The 18,298-nt window shown below is 41.3% G+C and overlaps 3 protein-coding genes across 4 annotated transcripts; 2 read left to right on the top strand and 1 right to left on the bottom strand.

Annotated features, from left to right (window-relative positions):
* Positions 1 to 478: 478 nt before the first annotated feature.
* Positions 479 to 5,137, bottom strand: vps26c (VPS26 endosomal protein sorting factor C). 2 transcript variants are annotated; one of them, XM_080847042.1, is made up of 8 exons: positions 5,013 to 5,137; positions 3,467 to 3,610; positions 3,222 to 3,371; positions 2,515 to 2,595; positions 2,350 to 2,424; positions 1,804 to 1,954; positions 1,314 to 1,466; positions 479 to 883 (listed from the first exon to the last, which is right to left on the bottom strand). In XM_080847042.1, the coding sequence occupies exons 1-8, from the start codon at positions 5,067 to 5,069 to the stop codon at positions 801 to 803; spliced, it is 894 nt and encodes a 297-aa protein (XP_080703168.1). In that variant the 5' UTR covers positions 5,070 to 5,137; the 3' UTR covers positions 479 to 800. The 2 variants fall into 2 exon arrangements, with proteins under 2 accessions (XP_080703168.1, XP_080703169.1); XM_080847043.1 differs by having other exon boundaries at positions 2,350 to 2,418.
* A 136-nt stretch (positions 5,138 to 5,273) lies between these two features.
* On the top strand, positions 5,274 to 8,358 carry LOC308370036 (uncharacterized protein; the record flags this gene model as incomplete). The annotated part of the gene is made up of 4 exons (XM_080844595.1): positions 5,274 to 5,910; positions 6,029 to 6,247; positions 6,361 to 6,725; positions 8,344 to 8,358. The coding sequence occupies exons 1-4, from the start codon at positions 5,667 to 5,669 to the stop codon at positions 8,356 to 8,358; spliced, it is 843 nt and encodes a 280-aa protein (XP_080700721.1). The 5' UTR covers positions 5,274 to 5,666.
* Positions 8,359 to 8,623: 265 nt separating this feature from the next.
* On the top strand, positions 8,624 to 10,709 carry LOC308371981 (E3 SUMO-protein ligase ZBED1-like). Its single transcript, XM_080847064.1, has 2 exons — positions 8,624 to 9,262; positions 9,473 to 10,709. The coding sequence occupies exons 1-2, from the start codon at positions 8,649 to 8,651 to the stop codon at positions 10,560 to 10,562; spliced, it is 1,704 nt and encodes a 567-aa protein (XP_080703190.1). The 5' UTR covers positions 8,624 to 8,648; the 3' UTR covers positions 10,563 to 10,709.
* The last annotated feature ends 7,589 nt before the right edge of the window (positions 10,710 to 18,298 follow it).

Raw genomic sequence — 18,298 nt, 5'->3', positions numbered from 1 at the left:
GATTTGCTGAATTTGACAAAGTGTACTAGATTACAATTGATGACTGCAGCTTCAAATGACCTACATGAATCATGCATTTATAACCCAACAAAGGCTTACCTTACAATCAGTGCCTTTAAGTCATTGTCAGAGAAGGTAGGGTGATTGCATTACTAGGCAATCAAAACACCTTGATAGCATGATGCATGTTTTTTTTTTTACACGTTAAGTTGAATTGAAGAAAATGGTTAGATGTGCACATGAATATTTTTGCCAATTCAACTTCTATGGTAATTGTTTCCCAATAAAATCCACCACCTTGGTCAAATTGAAAAGAAATGTAAATGTTGAGTAGGAACAGCCTCACTAGCCTAAAACCATTGACAGTTATGCATAACTGTGAATGTTCCTCAATGTGTGCCTTGTGGGACCTCAGATGAAGTGCACCAGCTCCAACAGGAAAGCAGAATGATATTTTCCAGTTTAATCTTTTGCGCTCCTGTCATGTCAATCACTTTGTGAAATCATAGCGCTAGTAGAGCATCTTCAGACGCCACACACAAGAGCAGAGTTCACAATGATTTTTTACAAAACATGTTTGAAAAACATACAGGACAAATTATCCCTAAAGGTTCTTCTCCATCAATTCTATTAACAGAACTTAGTTTTCTTCGCATGACTACGCCAGGCTCATGAATGGAATAATGCATAAACCCGTAATATTATTGTAAGAGGGCTATGTAGTAATGCATGTCTTGACACTTGGTTACATATTAGTTCTTGACAGTCCTTTTGATAAAGCAGGTGGCTTGTTGGTCCAGTCACACTCGGCACAGTTTTAGAGGAAAGTTCTCTGTAATCAGATGATCATCATGGAGGACGATCACCACATTCACTTCAAATTCTGTGGGAAAGAAAAGGTTAAGTGTTGATTATTTTTAAAAGGTATTATTATAAAACATTTAATACCATTTAACCCTACCAGCATACTGTAGATGCATTTACAGTTTGTGGATCGAAATATTCAAAGCCAACCATAGAACCTTTTCACAATGTCAGTGATAACGTCAGTCATTTCCAGTTACGCTTTGGACTTTCTGAAGTTCTATGAGTATATGATGATGTTAACAGCTTAACAGAGAATATATATAAATCAAGTGAAACAGCTGAACAGAGTATATGTCAAATCAAGTGAAACAGCTGAACAGAGTATATATCAAATCAAGTGAAATGATTCTACCTGTGATGACAGTGCATAAGAACTGTGATCATGTTGGTTACTAATGTAATAGAAACTTGGACCATCCCACTCCAAATGAACAGGGCCAACTTACCGACTTTAAAATTGGTGGTTTCAAGAGTGGGGCATGTAAAGAGCCTGGGGAACACCATGTAGATGGGGATTGGGAGCCCATGGCAGACATCGCCCTCTGCAATCTGAATGTTCTGGATCTCAGTAGCGTCTCTTGCATAGCCCTCAGCGCAGCCTACCGTAAACACAGGGAAGACATTTTGAATTCAAGATGAGTGTAAGATTTTCTAAATAAAATTATTTTAATTATTATATCTTGGATATGAACATGTCTCCAACGTGACTGCATTGTTTTTATAAACTATACATGGCTTTCGCTAGTTGTAATACTGAGAAATACTAATATGGGGTTAATCTGTTTCAATCTGCTGCTTCCAATGAAAGCTTTCTAATGTGTACATTCCAATGGTCTGCGATGGTAAATATAGGTCATGTAAGAAGGCAATTTTAACTCAAAATATTACCAAACGAGCTGGACTTTTTTTTTTTTTAAACAGGTAGGAATGACTGACCACATGTCTCCACTCGGACTAGCTGTAGCTCGATGCTCTTGATGGGCACAGCGGAGCTCTCCACCACCAGCTCTCCTGCCAGAGGCTGGGTGATCACACAGTTGGTGGTGTTCAGGTGGCCTCGTATTAAAAACTTAGGGAGTGAGCTTCTCTGCCAGAGAAGAAAAATGAAGAAAATGTTTCAGTGTGCAGATTTGTTGGATGTGGTAGCTATAGCAGAATAGCGCTGATACACAACTCTGACTTTTGTCTTTGCCTGTATTTGAAGGGGTGTTATTCCTAATCAATTAAATACACATATCATATCATATCATATCATATCATATCATATCATATCATATATCATACGCCAACTGTGTTTCCTAGCTGGTGTTCATATGCTAGGAGGGATCGGTTTTACTGAGACAATCGAGGTAAAGGGGTGTATTTGTTGACTATCAAAGCAGCTGGCTTAAATGGAAATCATTGAGACCAACCTTCAGTTATTAAACTCATCATAATAAGAAAATATGACCCGTTTTAAAAGACGTCTTTAAAAGCCATTACCTCTCGAACATTTTGCAGGGTGTCTGGGGCGATGGTAAAATCTAGTGGAGTTGGTTGTACTCTTGCTTTCTGTGGCTTGGAGGACATAAGATTAAACATGATTATTGGATGATCAAAAAGAATCCTGTATTATAGTTCCACCTTAGTGAAAAATGAAGTACAGACCTGACCATGGATCATAAATTCACAGGTCTTGCTCAAGTCTTTAGCCAACAGGGAGCGCTTCATGTCACAGCGCAGCGTATACTGGAAAAGTAGTACATCACAAAAAAAAATATTAAAAGTACTAAATAGACCATTACAATACATGGTATACTATTGAAAACAACACCAAACAATATACCATAACGTCATCCCACTTGAAATAATGAGCTTGTCTTCATTCTTTGACTAAGGTTAGGTTGGTACTCATATAGGCTATACTACCCAAGAGTTTGAAATGTTCAAAAAGGCTGTGCGTGCGTGCATGCGTGCGTGCGTGTGGTTTTATAGTCTGTCAGCTCTGAGGTGGTCAGCTGTGTAATGCATGCTGGGCAACTCAGCAGCCCATGTTAGTTAGCTACAGTAGACTTATGCACTTCACATACTCACTACAGTTAACATAACTGACAACACATTCAAAATATAAATATATATTTCTGCCATTATGTTATAACAGGTTTGGTACATGGGGCATGGCCAGGGAGAATTACAGTTGCAGATTAATAGGATAGGATGAATCATCATTAGGGCTACAGTGGACATCATATGTGTATGTGTAGAAATACAGTGTATGAGGATGTGGATTGTAATGCTTCCTGATGTCAGTGCATTATCAATGACAAAGTATTATTGGCAAGGACAAACATATTCTATGTTGTGATGAATTTTACCTGGATGTTGACAAACACTCCATGATAGGTTTCATAAAGCAATTTATTTCCTTTTGCCTGCAGAGGAAACTCAAAGGGGATTTCGGTTTTGCCACTTGGAACCTTTCCTGGTTTGACAACCTCAATATTGCTGGTGATAAGCTGAATAGGCTATAAAAAGAAACATGGAGAAAGCATTTGTGACTTGTGATTTAGACTCAATGTAATAATATGTGCCATACATAGAATACGGTTTTCATACTTGCCTTTACAGAATTGTAGAATGCCTCAAAGACACCCACACTCTTTGAGCTGAGCTGCAGATTCACAACCCCCTCCATAGTTAGAGATATGCCCTGATGCTGGACGGCCTCCTTGCTGACTAATACCACAACTCCTGCCAGTATCTCCTACAAAACATCCAAAATATGGGAGGTGGCAGGTCAGTTTAGTTTCTCCCTCCCACAGTGTTTGAGTCAGGGTTTGGTTTGGAGAACAGAAGAGGTTTTTAATTGCAGTTTGTGTTAAAGCAAAATAAATAAAGCTTACATGCTTTTGCAACATTGAAACCCTGTGTTGTAACATAACCACATAATTCTAACCCATAGCATATGTCATGTCATAAGTAGTTATGATAGTCGTATTAAAATAGTCAGATAATCAGTGACAACAGCATTCTGTTGCTTTTTTACAATATGACATAAGCTGCCATGACAATGATCAATAACGGTAACGTGACACTGTCAAATCATTACAGCAGTTGTTGTGATGACTAATGATACGGTTCAAGTACCAATGCTTTCAGCACAATTTAGAAAGGTGAACATTTTTCAAAATCATAATACATGTAAAACATAAATGATATTGTGTGTTTCACAACTGTTTACACAACAGTAACAGGAAAACATGATGGCAATACTTGATAACCTATTGATGAGGTTCAAGTTCAGTTGAGTTCAGTTTCGAGCTTTTCAGCTTGTTACACTATTTTGTTGTTGCCAAGTCTGTCTTTCCTTAGGGGCAGAACATCTTTGTGTTATACTGACAGAAATGTTTATTGTTATTTAATGTTATTAACTTTGTTTGCCTTTAAGACAGAAACATCTGCTGTCTGGTAGAAGAAAGATAATAGAAGCTCACATTTAGAGCTCAACATCTCCATCAATGAGTAAAACTGTTGCTTAGGCCTATATATTGTCAAGTTAGCAAACATCGTCTAAATGCACCCCTTTGTTTTAGAAACTCTCGTAGTTATGCATCGCCTTGATTTGTGATCCATAGCCTACTGTGATCTCTGACTGAAGAATTGTGGTTTAGTTATTTGGTCTTTACAATGCAGCATTTCCAGAACGCTTCATTTTTAGCTAGCTAGCAGCTAATGCCACTGTATGTTGTGGGTTGATGCTTGACAAGTTATCAGCGTTATCAGCTTTGGTTCTGATTCATTTTGCCAAGGGACCTGTAGACGTCTTTTGTTCCTAAACGGCCACGTTTGCATCTTATGACAGTGTCCAAAACCAAGACGCTGCATGTTTGCTTAATATTTAATAGCTAAGTAAGTTAGATGTTGGTGTCTGTTAAAATCAGGAATAATGGAATAACTATCAGTGATCTTAAAACAAATCCCATAACATAACGCAACTTGATTAACACTGAAAACCCCAATCTTAACAGATGTGCTTCCTTGGAAGTTACCCAGCATCCTCTAATATTACCTTTAGTTAATATCGATCTATATCTAAGCACGAAGTAAAACGTAAAAAATAAAATAAAAAAAAAGATGCTACTCTAAATAAGAAAAATCTGTCTTACCCCCTCATGATAAACTTTGTTCGCACGTTTAAGTCTAACATCAAGGTTGAAACTCATTGTTTGGATATCTTGAATCGACTTCAGGGAAGAGCTTCTGCTCAGAAAGGGTGATCATGTGATTTTCTTCATGTCACATGACATGAGAGCTAAGATCCGGTATGCGAATTGCAGAGATTCGAATGGGTGAAACCATAGACGTATAAAGTCATGTATATGGGTGAAACTGTTCACCAGGGGAGGAGATGCGAACGAGACGCATTTCATCACTTTTAGGCAGGGGCACGAACGGCGATGGAGATGTAACGGTAGATCTATACTAGAGCCTACTATATACGTTCGAATATCTGCACCTCAAAGCATCGCGCGAACGCTGGCGCCATTTTGAAAGACGTCGGGGTGCAACCATAACTTTACAGCGATACAGTTGTTCATATTCTTGTCATATGATAATGTTTATTCACACAGTTTGCCGCACTTTGGCCAGACAACAATAAGCTAATAGTTAAAGACGCAACATAGTCTTGTCATATGATAATGTTTATTCACACATTTTGCTAAGACAACTTACGTTTGCACATATAAGGAGGGTGATGCCAAAGTACCATTGAGCATTATTTTCACAGTGAGTTTGCGTACATTTTGACATTCGAATCGATGATGGGTAATGACAGAAGGTGGTTCAGGTCGCACTGGGCTAACTGCTGTTCGTCGATCAAAAGCAGCCTGAAGAAGGATCTGCCGGCATTCATGATGCAGATGGATTGGGACAAAAAATGGGAGTTTTATGGACCCAAAGAGGTCTTGGAAGTTTTAGAACCTGTTAAGGACCAGCTGGAGGCAGTAATGCTCGCATGGCAGACGAAAACCGGAAAGGATCGGCATGCAGGAAGAGGCTTCGGTAAGATACTTGTATTTATAATTAAGACCTCTATAACATTCCATGTGAGGGTTTTGCACATTTTGAAGTAACAATTTGCTGATTTCGGAACATTCATTTTTGGTTTTTGCTATTACAGATGAAGAGTGTGTGGTCAGGAAGGCCGTACTATGTAAGCCGTCAGTCCCCGTGGCGGAGATGAGTTCGACAGAAGCCCGTACCACAGTCGCGGCCTGGGTCCGGGCCCTCACCCCTGGCACAGCAATGCCCAAGTACGGGGACGAGGCGACAAGGCCAGTCTACTGGCCAGTGGGGATCCCGTGGGTCTCTCCGTCCAAACCGCCCAAGCGATACGGAGGTACTGCCGTATGCTTTATTTTTTGTATTTAAAAAAATACTGTTGACAGCTAAATAACACGTGACTTATGACCGTGCTGATAGTCATTTATTAATTTCTAATTTATTTTACAGACTGGCTGGGGGCTATGAGGGCAATCCTTGTCGCCATGCTTCGCCATGTTGGCGAAGACCCGCAAACATTCCATACCCAGGAGTCCACCACAGTAGCCGTCCCCATACGCCCACCAGTACCCGCACCCAGAACCAATCAACCGGTACACCCGCCCACAGCACCGACAGATGACTCGGATGACTCAGATGATTTATCCTTCCTAAACGACCAACAAGACATGCCACCACTGCTGACTGCAACCCCGACTGCTGATGATCACCTGCCCGCCACACCGACTGTCTGCATGCACAGCACTGCGCGCATTCCACCATCCACGACGCCGACCCGGACCAGATCCCCTCCAGAAGTAGCTGCCTTGCCTAAGGTAGAACACGGGATAGCATCATGGAGTCGGCTTGCGCCATTTTGTTGGCCTGTAATTTGACGTAGCGGTTTAGTACATAGTAATCTGTAAATACTTTGGTAAGTACTTTGGCTTGTAGTGTTGGTTGGTTGAATCTGTAATAAAGGTCAGGTGTAAGACATTGACTGAGTAAGCTGTTGGTTGGTTGAATCTGTAAAAGGTCAGGTGTGAGACATTGACTGGGTAAGCTGTTGGTTGGTTTAATCTGTAATTAGAGGTCAGGTGTGAGACATTGACTGAGTAAACTGTTGGTTGGTTGAATCTGTAATTAAAGGTCAGGTGTGAGGCATTGACTGGGCAAACTGTTGGTTGGTTTAATCTGTAATTAAAGGTCAGGTGTGAGACATTGACTGGGTAAACTCAGAGTTACCGACCAGAGTGCTAGGCTGCTGTTGGCCACCCTCAATGCCGACTGATTCTTGCGGTCAAGGACTATTTGTGTATATCTCATTGTTGGTGTCCATTTTGTTCTTGCAAGCATTGGATACACTCTGACACGCTAGCTAGCATCATGAAGCGAACTCGACAATCTAACTATTCTGTGATCAAGGAGGCTACTGTTGAAGAACATATAGTGATTTTGCGTGTGAGTTGGTAGCTGGGTTGGTCGCAGTGTTAATTTCGTCGACGAAAACTATGCGAAATTTTTTCGTTAACAACCTTTTTCCCATGACTAAAACGAGACTAAGACGTGACGAAAACGGATCTTTGAAAATAAAAACTAAGACTAAATCTATTTTAACTTTTGTTAACGAGACGAGACTAAACGAAAATGTTGGTGTTTGACGAAGTCACAATACTTTTTTTTTTCCTAAACTTGCATGCACCTAACATCATTGGTTGAATGTTTCCGGTTCCTGTAAAAATACTCCATACACGCACTCCATACTCCACGCACACACACTGAGATACCCAGACGTGCAAGTGAAGCCCTAACGACAACATTGCATGATTGCTCAAGGACAAGGTCAAGCTTCTAATAATTATTGATTTAAGCCTCCCTCAATCATTTGTCCCCTCCCTTTGGCAAATGATTGACAAAATATTTATAGAGAGCCAACAATGAGGTAGCATAACTAACCATGAGGAAGCTTAGCTAACTTAAACTAGCTATCGATTAACTAGCTAGTAAGCTTAAATGCAATAATATGCCATTGGTTTACATATCCTTGTCTATTTGGGCAATTGTTATTATCATTAGCACCACTTCCCAATGTCAAATCTAGCTGTCTAGCTAAATTGGTTGTTTATCAGATTGCACAGCAATTCTTATGGAGGATATGTGTTTGATTTAGCTGTAAAGCCAGGAACGCATAGAAGTGGTATTGTGCTAACACCTAATTTAAATCTTCAAAATCTAGACTCTTATATTTTAATGATAATACTGTTAATTAAGCATAGCCGTAAACTGATTATTTACATTTAATTGATCGGAATTCAGCGGTAGGCATATACTAATGTTTTATGATCAGATGCAACAACTCTAGCTTGAGTGAGCCAGATGCAGCTTTAATGCAGGCTTCTCTTTGAGACATGTTTTACACAGTTTACATACAAACTCCTCGTGCTCGCTCTTCAGTTCTGCAAAGGATGACGACACCCCATTCAAAGTTAATGGGGATCCGTCACCCTTAACGGCTCAACGCATTCCAACGCGAACGTGTGAACGGTGTGTCGCATCGGAATGCGTTGAGCCGTTAAGGGCGACGGATCCCCATTCACTTTGAATGGGGTGTCGCCATCCTTTGTCATCCTGGAGTCCCACAACTATATTGTAACAACTAGGAGATCTGTATACATCCTAGAGACTAATTGTGTCCACAATTTTTCACCCAGATCCCAGACACAACCAGACCAGAAAAACGGCAGCCTGATCCAGAGAAGATGGGGCCATCTATTCAATCCTTCTTCTCTTCACCATTGAAGTACGAAGCCGACTCAGCCGAACAAACAAGCAAAGAAGAGGCTATTGCCCAGTGGATTGGCCGCACTGGCCTACCTGCCCGTTCGGTTGAGGACGAAGATTTTGTTAAAATGATGCTGACAATTGACAAGAGGTTGACCTTACCCAAGAAAGCAAAAATAACAAATTCAGTTGACAAACTTTACAATACTGAAAGGCAGAAATTTCAAGATCGACTCGCCACAGCACGCAAATTAACAATTGGACTGGACATATGGACAAAAAAGGGGCTCACGGCATCATTCCTTGCCATTAGTGCATGCTATTATTGCACTCAGCAAAACATGTCAAGACACATACTGCTGAGGCTGGAGCAGATCTCCCACCCACACACTGCAGAGTGTATAAAAACTTGTGTTGACAGATGCACAGAGGACTGGGGAATACCAAAAGAAAAAATTCTGACGGTAATAACTGATAACGGGAGCAACATGGTTGCAGCGTTCAAAAATGAAGATGCTGATGAGCCCAGCTCTGAGGATGACGAAGTCCAAAGCAGTGACGAAGAATCTGAGGAGGGTGATGAAGAGCAAAGGTAAATTATATTTGTAGCTGTTTTAGAAGTAGGCTAGAAAATGTCTGTCATTGAGCTATGGTTGGTTATTAATTCTATGGTGTTATGATGATGTGTGTTAATACATAGTATATAGTGATTTTATAGTGTTGCTCGTGGCAATTTAATTTCCCTTGGATGATTAATAAATTGCCTTTCTTCTCTCGATGTCTCTCTGTCTTATCTATCTAGGTACGGAGCCATAAAGAGGACACCCTGCGTTGTTCATACCCTACAACTCGTGGTGAACATGACCCAGAAGGAACAAGGTGTGAAAAGACTCTTGGACAAAGTAAGAGGACTTGTCAGGCTCTTCCGCAAGTCGTCTGTAGCAACTGAGCGACTGCTCCAGCTGTGTGGACTGACTCTGGTGAAAGACTGCGTCACTAGATGGTCCAGCTCTTACCAGATGGTCTCCCGTCTTCTTGAGGTGAAGGATTCAATTGTCCTGGTTGCTGACGGGATGGACTGGGACGGTCTCCTGCCCAGTGAGTGGCAGAAGCTGGCAGCTCTCAAAGACCTGCTCCTCCCCTTTGCAGAGCACACCAAGATGCTACAGAGCGACACCATGTCCCTATCCCTGGTGGTGCCTGCCCTCTTGGACCTTAGTGCTCACCTGTCCCAGTTCCCCCAGGACACTGGCTACAGGGACCTAGCTGGCCTGGCTCAAAACATGAAGGCGAACATGGAGCAGCGCTTCAGCTGCTTCCTTGATCCAATGGATCCCAAGTTCTCGCCCCTCGCCACTGCTGCATGCTTCTTGGATCCAACTGTTTCACCTGAAACCCTCATTGAGAATGAGGACAGGCAAATCCAAGAGCTTCTGAGAAGAGCCGAAGATTACATTTCTCAAACAATAATACAGCAGCAGCAGCAGGAGGAGGAGGATGATGATGATGCTTATAAGGAGGAAGAAGAGATAAAGGAGGCAGCAGAGTCAGCCCCACCTTCAAAGCGTCCAAGATTCCGGTTCTTCTCAAAAGCAAGGACAAGCCGGCCATTAAGACAAAAGCCCTCTGTCAGGCAAGAGATACAAAAGTTCAAGGAGCAACTTTCTCAGCCAATACACGAAGAGAGCGCAATTGACTTTTGGGCCGCACAGGGTTCTACTATGTACCAGACCCTAAAACCATTTGCATTCGACCTTCTGACAATGCCAGCATCCCAAGCATTTGCAGAGCGGGTTTTTAGCATAACAGGAGACCTAACTCGTGGTCGGCGAAATAGAGCAAGGCTCATTTTAGAGAGAAGTGCCTTTCTCAAACTAAATAGAGATGGGTAGACTATTCTGATGACTTGAGGTGGGGGTTCATGTTGCTGTTACGACTGCCCCATCTAATTGTTAAAGTGTGTGTGTGTTTTTTTGTGTGGTTGTTACACTGTTCTGTAAAACAACTTATTTCTTGTACACACATCCATGCACACATATACAAACAACAAGCCTACACGAACACACACACACTCACGCGCACATACACACACAAAACTTGTTTTTTGTATGCACACAGACACACACACAAACACTGTTCATGTGCACAAGCACACACTATTTGTAAAAAGTTAGAGATATGTGTGATGTGTCATGTAAATATGTGTAACATTTATTTGTCAGAAAATAAATAGACTGACTGTAGACAAAGTTTTGTTTCTTTTTGTTGGAAACAGAGATTTGCCCATTTATGTGTCAGATAACTCATTCCTTCCTCCTACATATGTCACATCTTAAAGACCTATACTGGGAGGGAAATCTAAGGATAACATAAGTACTGCAAGCTAGACTATTATGAAGTTGTAGACACAACACTCTGATTCTCTGGCCCAGAAAGCCCCAACACCAGCTTACAAAGCTTCTGTAGACCAAATAACTGTAACGGCTGAGCAAAGTTTACATTATATTTAGAGGACAATAAATGGTCACACACATTTATAGTGAGTGCATCTTTTTTCTGGTAGGGTTACCACATTTTTTGTCATCTTGTCTGCATTTATAACCTAAAGACAATCAGCTCTTCCGACCAGCAGGTACATTGAATAACTATGTTTAAAAAGCTCTGGCATTCAATATGACAATCTTTTTGACTAAAAGTCTGTAAGCAGTAAGCAAAGTTAGACAGAGGGAACAGTCATTTATTCTTTCTTCCTTTATTTATTTACTAGTGCAGTGCCCGTAGGAATTATGCATTCTGTAGTGTTAGCAGACGTAGGAGTAGCTGTTGGGTAGTGTAATAGCGAGACATATTTGCACTCCACATAGGTACAGGTTACACTGAAGTATTATTGTGATGCATGTTTCCTTTTCATTAAGAAATGTTTTAATGTTGTATAGCCTTTTTGGATATATACCAACAAATAAAGTTTGAGATTATGTAGTGGATGCAGTTGAATATAGATGTCAAAGTTGCTGTCTAAACTATAAACTAAATGTCATAAAGAAAGAAATTATTTAAAATGAAGTTATGGATCACTGGATCACTTCTTTATTGTAAGGGTAAGAATGGTCATGCAGTTGGACTCAAATGTAGGTTCATTTTATTGAATGTATGTCGCCTACTGTACTGTAGGCTACTGTATGACTTCGATGATGCTAGCTTTGACAGCCCATTCTCAGACAGATCGTAATCTAATTATGTCCTTACAATGGGAAGACAGTTTAAATACTCTGACTGAGATGGCGTTACTATCCCCCACCCGAATTCAGTGCAGGACTGGGAGGATAACATGACGACGTGGGCCCAACATAACTTATGGCCGGTTCACACTACACGATTACAGCCCGATTTTGCCCCGATTTCTTCGTCGCCGACGAATTTGCAGGATCGGGCCCGATTTTGAAAAGTCTGCGACGAGGTGAGGTCTTGTAGTGTGACATGCTTGCGACCTGCGATCGTTTCGTCTGCGACGTTCGAAAACCCCACGACGAAAAGTCTGGCATGTCAGAATTTTTGGGGGAATCGCAAGGACGTATCCATTGTTGACATAGCGTAAACCTAGCATAAACCTCACTCTGGCCTGTATAACGAATGTCCAGCCTGATAAACTATTATTATTGTAAATGTAGGTTACAAAATGTTGGTTTTAAAGTAGTCTATTTCCAGTCTTACCCGGAAATTTACGTTTGATAGCCTACCTCAAAAGTTTACGTAGCCTATCAAAAGTAGCTAGCTGTTACCTAGGCAATAAGATACAAAGATTCATGATCTTGCAGTGTGGCCAGTCTTCCGACGAACACGAAGCCCGAAGTCGTGGCTCGGTAATCGCATAGTGTGACATGGTAAATCGTGAGGGAATGTTCAACAATCGTGTAGTGTGAACCGGCCATTACAGCGAGATTTGCGCGTATTTCGTTGACTCCATAGCAACAGATGGGAAAGCAATGGACAATCTGAAAGCCTCCGAGGCTTATCAATATAAGCGACTATTTGTAGCGGTGAATACTCAAACGATAACCCATAGTGCCTAACGCAAATGATAAAATAGAAATATCTCACGAACTATGAATTCAGAGAGTAGGTTCATTTCATTGAATGTATGTAGCCTACTGTACTGTAGGCTACTGTATGGCTTCGATGATGCTAGCTTTGACAGCCCATTCTCAGACAGATCGTAATCTAATTATGTCCTTACAATGGGAAGACAGTTTAAATACTCTGACTGGAGATGGCGTTACTATCCCCCACCCGAATTCAGTCCAGGACTGGGAGGATAACATGACGACGTGGGCCCAACATAACTTACAGCGAGATTTGCGCGTATTTCGTGGACTCCATAGCAACAGATGGGAAAGCAATGGACAATCTGAAAGCCTCCGAGGTTTATCAATATAAGCTACCATTTCTAGCGGTATATACTCAAACGATAACTCATAGTGCCTAACGCAAACGATAAAATAGAAATATCTCGCGAACTATGAATTCAGAGAGAGAGTTGTATAGAGTAAAATTCATGCGTTTTGCCCTATGCCATGAATAAGTGCTGTAATCACAGTTACATTTCAACCATGCTTATGAAATGAGTTTGCCAAGTTGTAAGTCAAATAAGTGCAGAAATGTACTGTAAAAATACGCTATACTAATAAACAATATGAATATTTTGATGGATTACTATTCCCTGTCTGTTAGATGACTGTACAACTCTAGACATTACTTTGAAACTTAATATAAAGAAGCTTAAAAATAAACGAATAGATAAAATCAATCACTGTCTTAAGATTACCTGAGCAAAAGTCTGTATCTGTTCACCAAGAAGAATTTGAATGTGGACCTCCTTATCGTATCCAACGCTATTCTGAACTTTGAGTGAAGGCAGGGTAGTTTAAATACCACTCGCTACGCGTATATTGTTTGATTGTGACGTCACTTCGGTGCACAATCGGTCAGTGGGACTTGCTACAGGAAACGATAACCCATAGTGCCTACGGGAAACGGTAAAATATAAATATCTCGCGAACTATGAATTCAAAAATCTTCAAAATCAAGGATGCACAGGTTCATGACATGCGTAAGCTACATGCGAAATCTCATAACTAACGTAACTACCGTCAGGGAGATACGCCCTAGACGGACAGACACACAGAGATTTCTGGATTTATAGATAGATTTTAGTCATATTTGTATTTGTATCGCTTAAACACTAGAAACCAGTAACTTTCATAAACACACTGTGTTTACATACTTGAGTCTCTAGCATTGGGTTGTCCTTGACAGAGGCTGCAAGACCGTATGACCTTAGCCTATGTACTAGCCTGGATACCAGCCTGAACTCCGCCCACAAAAAAATTTGGACGGGAAGTTCGGTCTGGCTCTTGGCCGTTGGGGAGACATTTTTTTCCTGGTAGAAAACAGTACAGCCAATCAAAGTGCCAGGGCGGGCTTTATACGATGATGGACAGATTCGAAATCCAACAAAGATGGCGCCGTCTCGTGAGCCTGTTAGTGGGAAATATTTTATGTGAATTAAGCTATCTACACGACTTTTTTAATGTCTAATTTGACTCGGTTAGTTGTGTATGTGCAACACGAATGTTGCAGAATATTGTTGGTCTTAACTAAAGCTCTCTAGACCATTATTTTTAGGTTATTGCTAACGCTTACACCAAAAACCCATTGAAATACATAGTAGCTATAGCTAGCCTCGCTGCTAAACATATAGTATAACGTGATCAAGCATATCTCACAGATATTGACGGCGCATTCATTTTGAAAGAGGAACAGAGAAACGCGATTAAGGCATTTGTCTATCGAAAAGATGTTTTTGCCGTCCTTCCTACGGGATCTGGTAAAAGTTTAATGTATCAGATGGTCATACTACGTTGCTCTGATTAGTTCTAGGTATCCAATTGAGCGAAGAGGCATTTTCTTTCCTGGTACGTTGAAACACGCCCCATAATCACAGCTCAATGGAGCAGACTCAGACACATATTCTGGCTAGAATTATGAGTATGACATCGTCAGGCTACCTATGTACAAATATTCAAAAAGAATTGTTAAAGTGACACACAGTTAACTGACCATTCAGAAATGTCCTGTTGAAACCTAAATTCTCGAACTTGTTTTGGAGCCTGTTTTTATTCAGGGTCTGACTGGTTCAAAACGGTATGGGTGCACCGCTGTATCAAAGTCTCCAGCAGCCATATTTCTCCCAAGGAACATGCTCGACTGTTGCCATGGTACCACAAAACCTTACTTGGGTGAGCACACCGCGTCAGAGGGGGTTGGATTAAGCAGTGAGAGATGAGCATGCGTGGAGAAGACGCATCCCTGACTCCTTTAAGGAAGGTCCTGAGATGAGCATGCGTGGAGAAGCTGCATCCCTGACTCCTTCAAGGAGGGTCCTGAGATGAGCGTGAAGAAGCTGCATCCCTGACTCCATAAAGGAGGGTCTTGAGATGAGCGTGGAGAAGACGCATCCCTGACTCCTTTTAGGAGGGTCCTGAGATGAGCATGCGGGAGAAGACGCATCCCTGACTCCTTTAAGGAGGGTCCTGAGATGAGCATGAGCATGAGCATGAGCATGCGTGGAGAAGACGCATCCCTGACTCCTTTAAGGAGGGTCCTGAGATGAGCATGCGGGAGAAGACGCATCCCTGACTCCTTTAAGGAGGGTCCTGAGATGAGCATGCGGGAGAAGACGCATCCCTGAGAGGCAGTGGGCAGCCGAGTGACCAGCTGACAGCGGCCGCAACTGAACGAGTTGAAAGGGACTGTGACAGCAGTGTGTGTGAGCAGAACTGTTGTAGCATTTCCTACAAAAGACAGGGTTGTCGGGCACTACTTCCGTGATGCCGGAGCTGGAGGAAGTGACATCACTTCGTTGAGGATTCATCCTTCGAACTTGAAGTCAGAGGAAAGTCCCAAGGGACAACACTGGAACTTCAGCTACTTACAGTCATGTTTACAGTGCCCAGTGACCATGGGAGACTGATTTGATTCAGATTCTTTCTCTCTTTCCTTTGACCAGGAAGGGCCCCTTGCCCCCTTTCTTATTTTTCCCTTTTTGACTTTCCCTTTACATGACAGAGCTTGAAGATTGGCTCTGTCCTCATGACGGGAGAGGCCTGTAGGGAGTACTGGGTACTGTTCGGCGTAGCTCGCTAAAGGGTATAGCGAGCTAGATTCCAGGCTTAAAAAAAGAAAACGCCCCTCTTTTTGGTTCGGCGAAGCGACGATTGCCAAGATCCATTTTTTCATCATGATGAGTTATTTTATGAGCGCTACCGATTCAGCCGACAAGGAATAATTAAAAGACCTTCTTGAGTCATTTATTGCAAACACCACAGTCGAACATTGAATGTCTTCACTTTTTTGCGAGTGGTAGCCTTCATTTTTGTAATGATGGCGATGCGGAGAACAAAGCACTCATAATTATATGACAGTGGTATTATTAGGGAAGACTGAGTACAGTTGAGACATGGGTACAGTTGATACACCCGAAATAACTTGCATGCGCAGCAATCCTGAGACCTGATTTTTTTAGTTTGCACATGAAAACTAACGTCTTCTTTGATCCCAGTGAATTTGAGCACATAACCCAACTCCCTTATGGAGATATTGGCGATAGTTGTTTTACCTACTTAAACTTACATCATTGCAAACGTCTTGTTTTGCAAACGTGTCTAGTTTTAGTGCAGTAGTGAATAAAATCTCAGTCTACTACACCATACATAACATATCATTTTTGTAGAAAATGATTAAGGTGGATGCATGATAAGAAGAAAGAAATACACACAATTTCTTTTCATTGCTTCAATTTATTGAATTTCGTATTAATACATTTACATTTAGTCATTTTATTCAAAGCGATATACAAGGATATGTAAAACTATAATTGCAACGGCGGTAAAGAGAATCAAGCTAGCACTCTATTTAGTCCAAACCGTGAGCTCTATCCACTGCACCAAAGTCACATATTCCAATTACCAAAAGTTATCACCTACTACACAGCCCATAGACAGTTTCTTGTATTGCTCTTGCAGCGGCGGCAGTGTTGGATTTTTTTTTTCCGAGTTTAGACAATTGTACCGTTAAAAAAAATCATGGTTTTGGTGATCGACCTTTCCTGCCTTTTGAAGCAGGACGTGCACGGGCAATTTAGCTGATAAGTTTACCCTGGGGGACATTAGCTTCATGATTAATGATTTCATGACGTGGATCACCCGTTGGCAGACTGGTATAGCCTGTTCTCATTTAGCCAGCTAAACCTGAAGTGCTAAAATGACAATTGATAAACTTAGCTTCAGTTCTACGGCGAACAGGGCCCTGGACCACCTAAGGGTCCCTGTTATGGTACACTGTCAGAGCTTTGAGACAACTTTAGTTGTGATATTGAGCTATAGTATAAATACAGGTTGTATTGTATTGTATTGCATTATGATATAAAGAAGGACAACTGTGCTTTTTTATTGTGTGTCACAGATTCTTTTAGCTCAGGCTCCCTTGCTGATGCTGAGGCTAGTTCCGGGTCTGATGACACTGTGATACTGACCCGTAGTCCAAGACAATTGAGACGAGGAGAGGAACGTCGTCTTGCCCAAGTAGGTTCAATAATTTTGTTTTGGATGTAGGCCTACAGGTGTATTTTAAAGTCATTTGTCGGTTTCTCATATTTGTTTAATGTTGAACATCATTAATAGATGGTTGAAGGCATCTTAAAAGGAAGCCCAGGAGGGGACAAGATCATGAATGAATATTCATGTGCCTATCAGATAGCAAAAGGCGTGACCTGGTGAAAATATTGGTTGCTCATATGACAAATGAACATGGGTAGGTTTTTAAGAAATAATAATAATACTAATAATGAGGTTGATGATGATTATGATTGTGATGATTATGCCGGAGAGAAAGAGAGTACAGTAATTATAAATGGTTGGTTATGATGCTATGGGTCCTAATATGTATGTATCGTGTATCATGTGTGTGTGTGTTTGCAGAACAAGCCCGCCTCGGCGTGTGAAGGAAGACTACGCACTGGGTATCATCTCCCTCTTCCCCTATTTGGCTGACCCAAGGAGCGAGCTTGGCTATATAATTAGCTTTCCTCTGTAGTCTTTTTTTAGAATTTGGTTGTATAAACCTTGATTTAATGAAGTGTAATTATCAATGCATTTATAACTACTTTGCTCTTGTAAAACATACAGTAAGTACTCTTTGTCTATTTGTTATATTTGTCATAGGAACATTATTACAACGCAGATGATGGCAGTGGCTATTTGGCATGGCGAATTAAAACTCTACAGAAAGAGGCATCAGAGGGACGAGTTAAGCGCCCACGACCATCGCAAAGAGGTGACCTATTTAAGTTATTGTTGTAACACATAATAGCTAATTATCAACTTCCACTGCCACCTTGATATAAACATTGTTATTTTTCTATTATATACATGGGTTCTAAATTTTTGTTTTCTCCTGGCTGCGCGACACTAGCTGCGCACAACTCAACCTCTGATTGTTGGAAACCGCTGTCGGTCAAAAAAATTAGCTCACGTGGTTGGCTGCCTGCCAGTGTCTTGCCCCTCCTCACAAC

This window comes from Sprattus sprattus, assembly GCF_963457725.1.
Source record: "Sprattus sprattus genome assembly, chromosome: 1".
Taxonomy (NCBI): Eukaryota; Metazoa; Chordata; class Actinopteri; order Clupeiformes; family Clupeidae; genus Sprattus; species Sprattus sprattus.
The sequence above is the reverse complement of the archived record's forward strand: the minus strand, read 5'-3'. Positions and strand labels throughout refer to the sequence as shown.

Bases quoted from the DNA above. Each gene is read 5' to 3' on its own strand.
- vps26c (XM_080847042.1), bottom strand. From the start codon at position 5,069: ATGAGTTTCAACCTTGATGTTAGACTTAAACGTGCGAACAAAGTTTAT. The intron at 3,372-3,466 runs GCAAGTATGAAA...TTCTTTTTATAG, and splicing joins CATTCTACAATTCTGTAAAG to CCTATTCAGCTTATCACCAG. The intron at 1,467-1,803 runs GTCAGTCATTCC...TGTTTACGGTAG, and splicing joins AGTCCGAGTGGAGACATGTG to GCTGCGCTGAGGGCTATGCA.
- LOC308371981 (XM_080847064.1), top strand. From the start codon at position 8,649: ATGGGGCCATCTATTCAATCCTTCTTCTCTTCACCATTGAAGTACGAA. The intron at 9,263-9,472 runs GTAAATTATATT...TTATCTATCTAG, and splicing joins GAGGGTGATGAAGAGCAAAG to GTACGGAGCCATAAAGAGGA.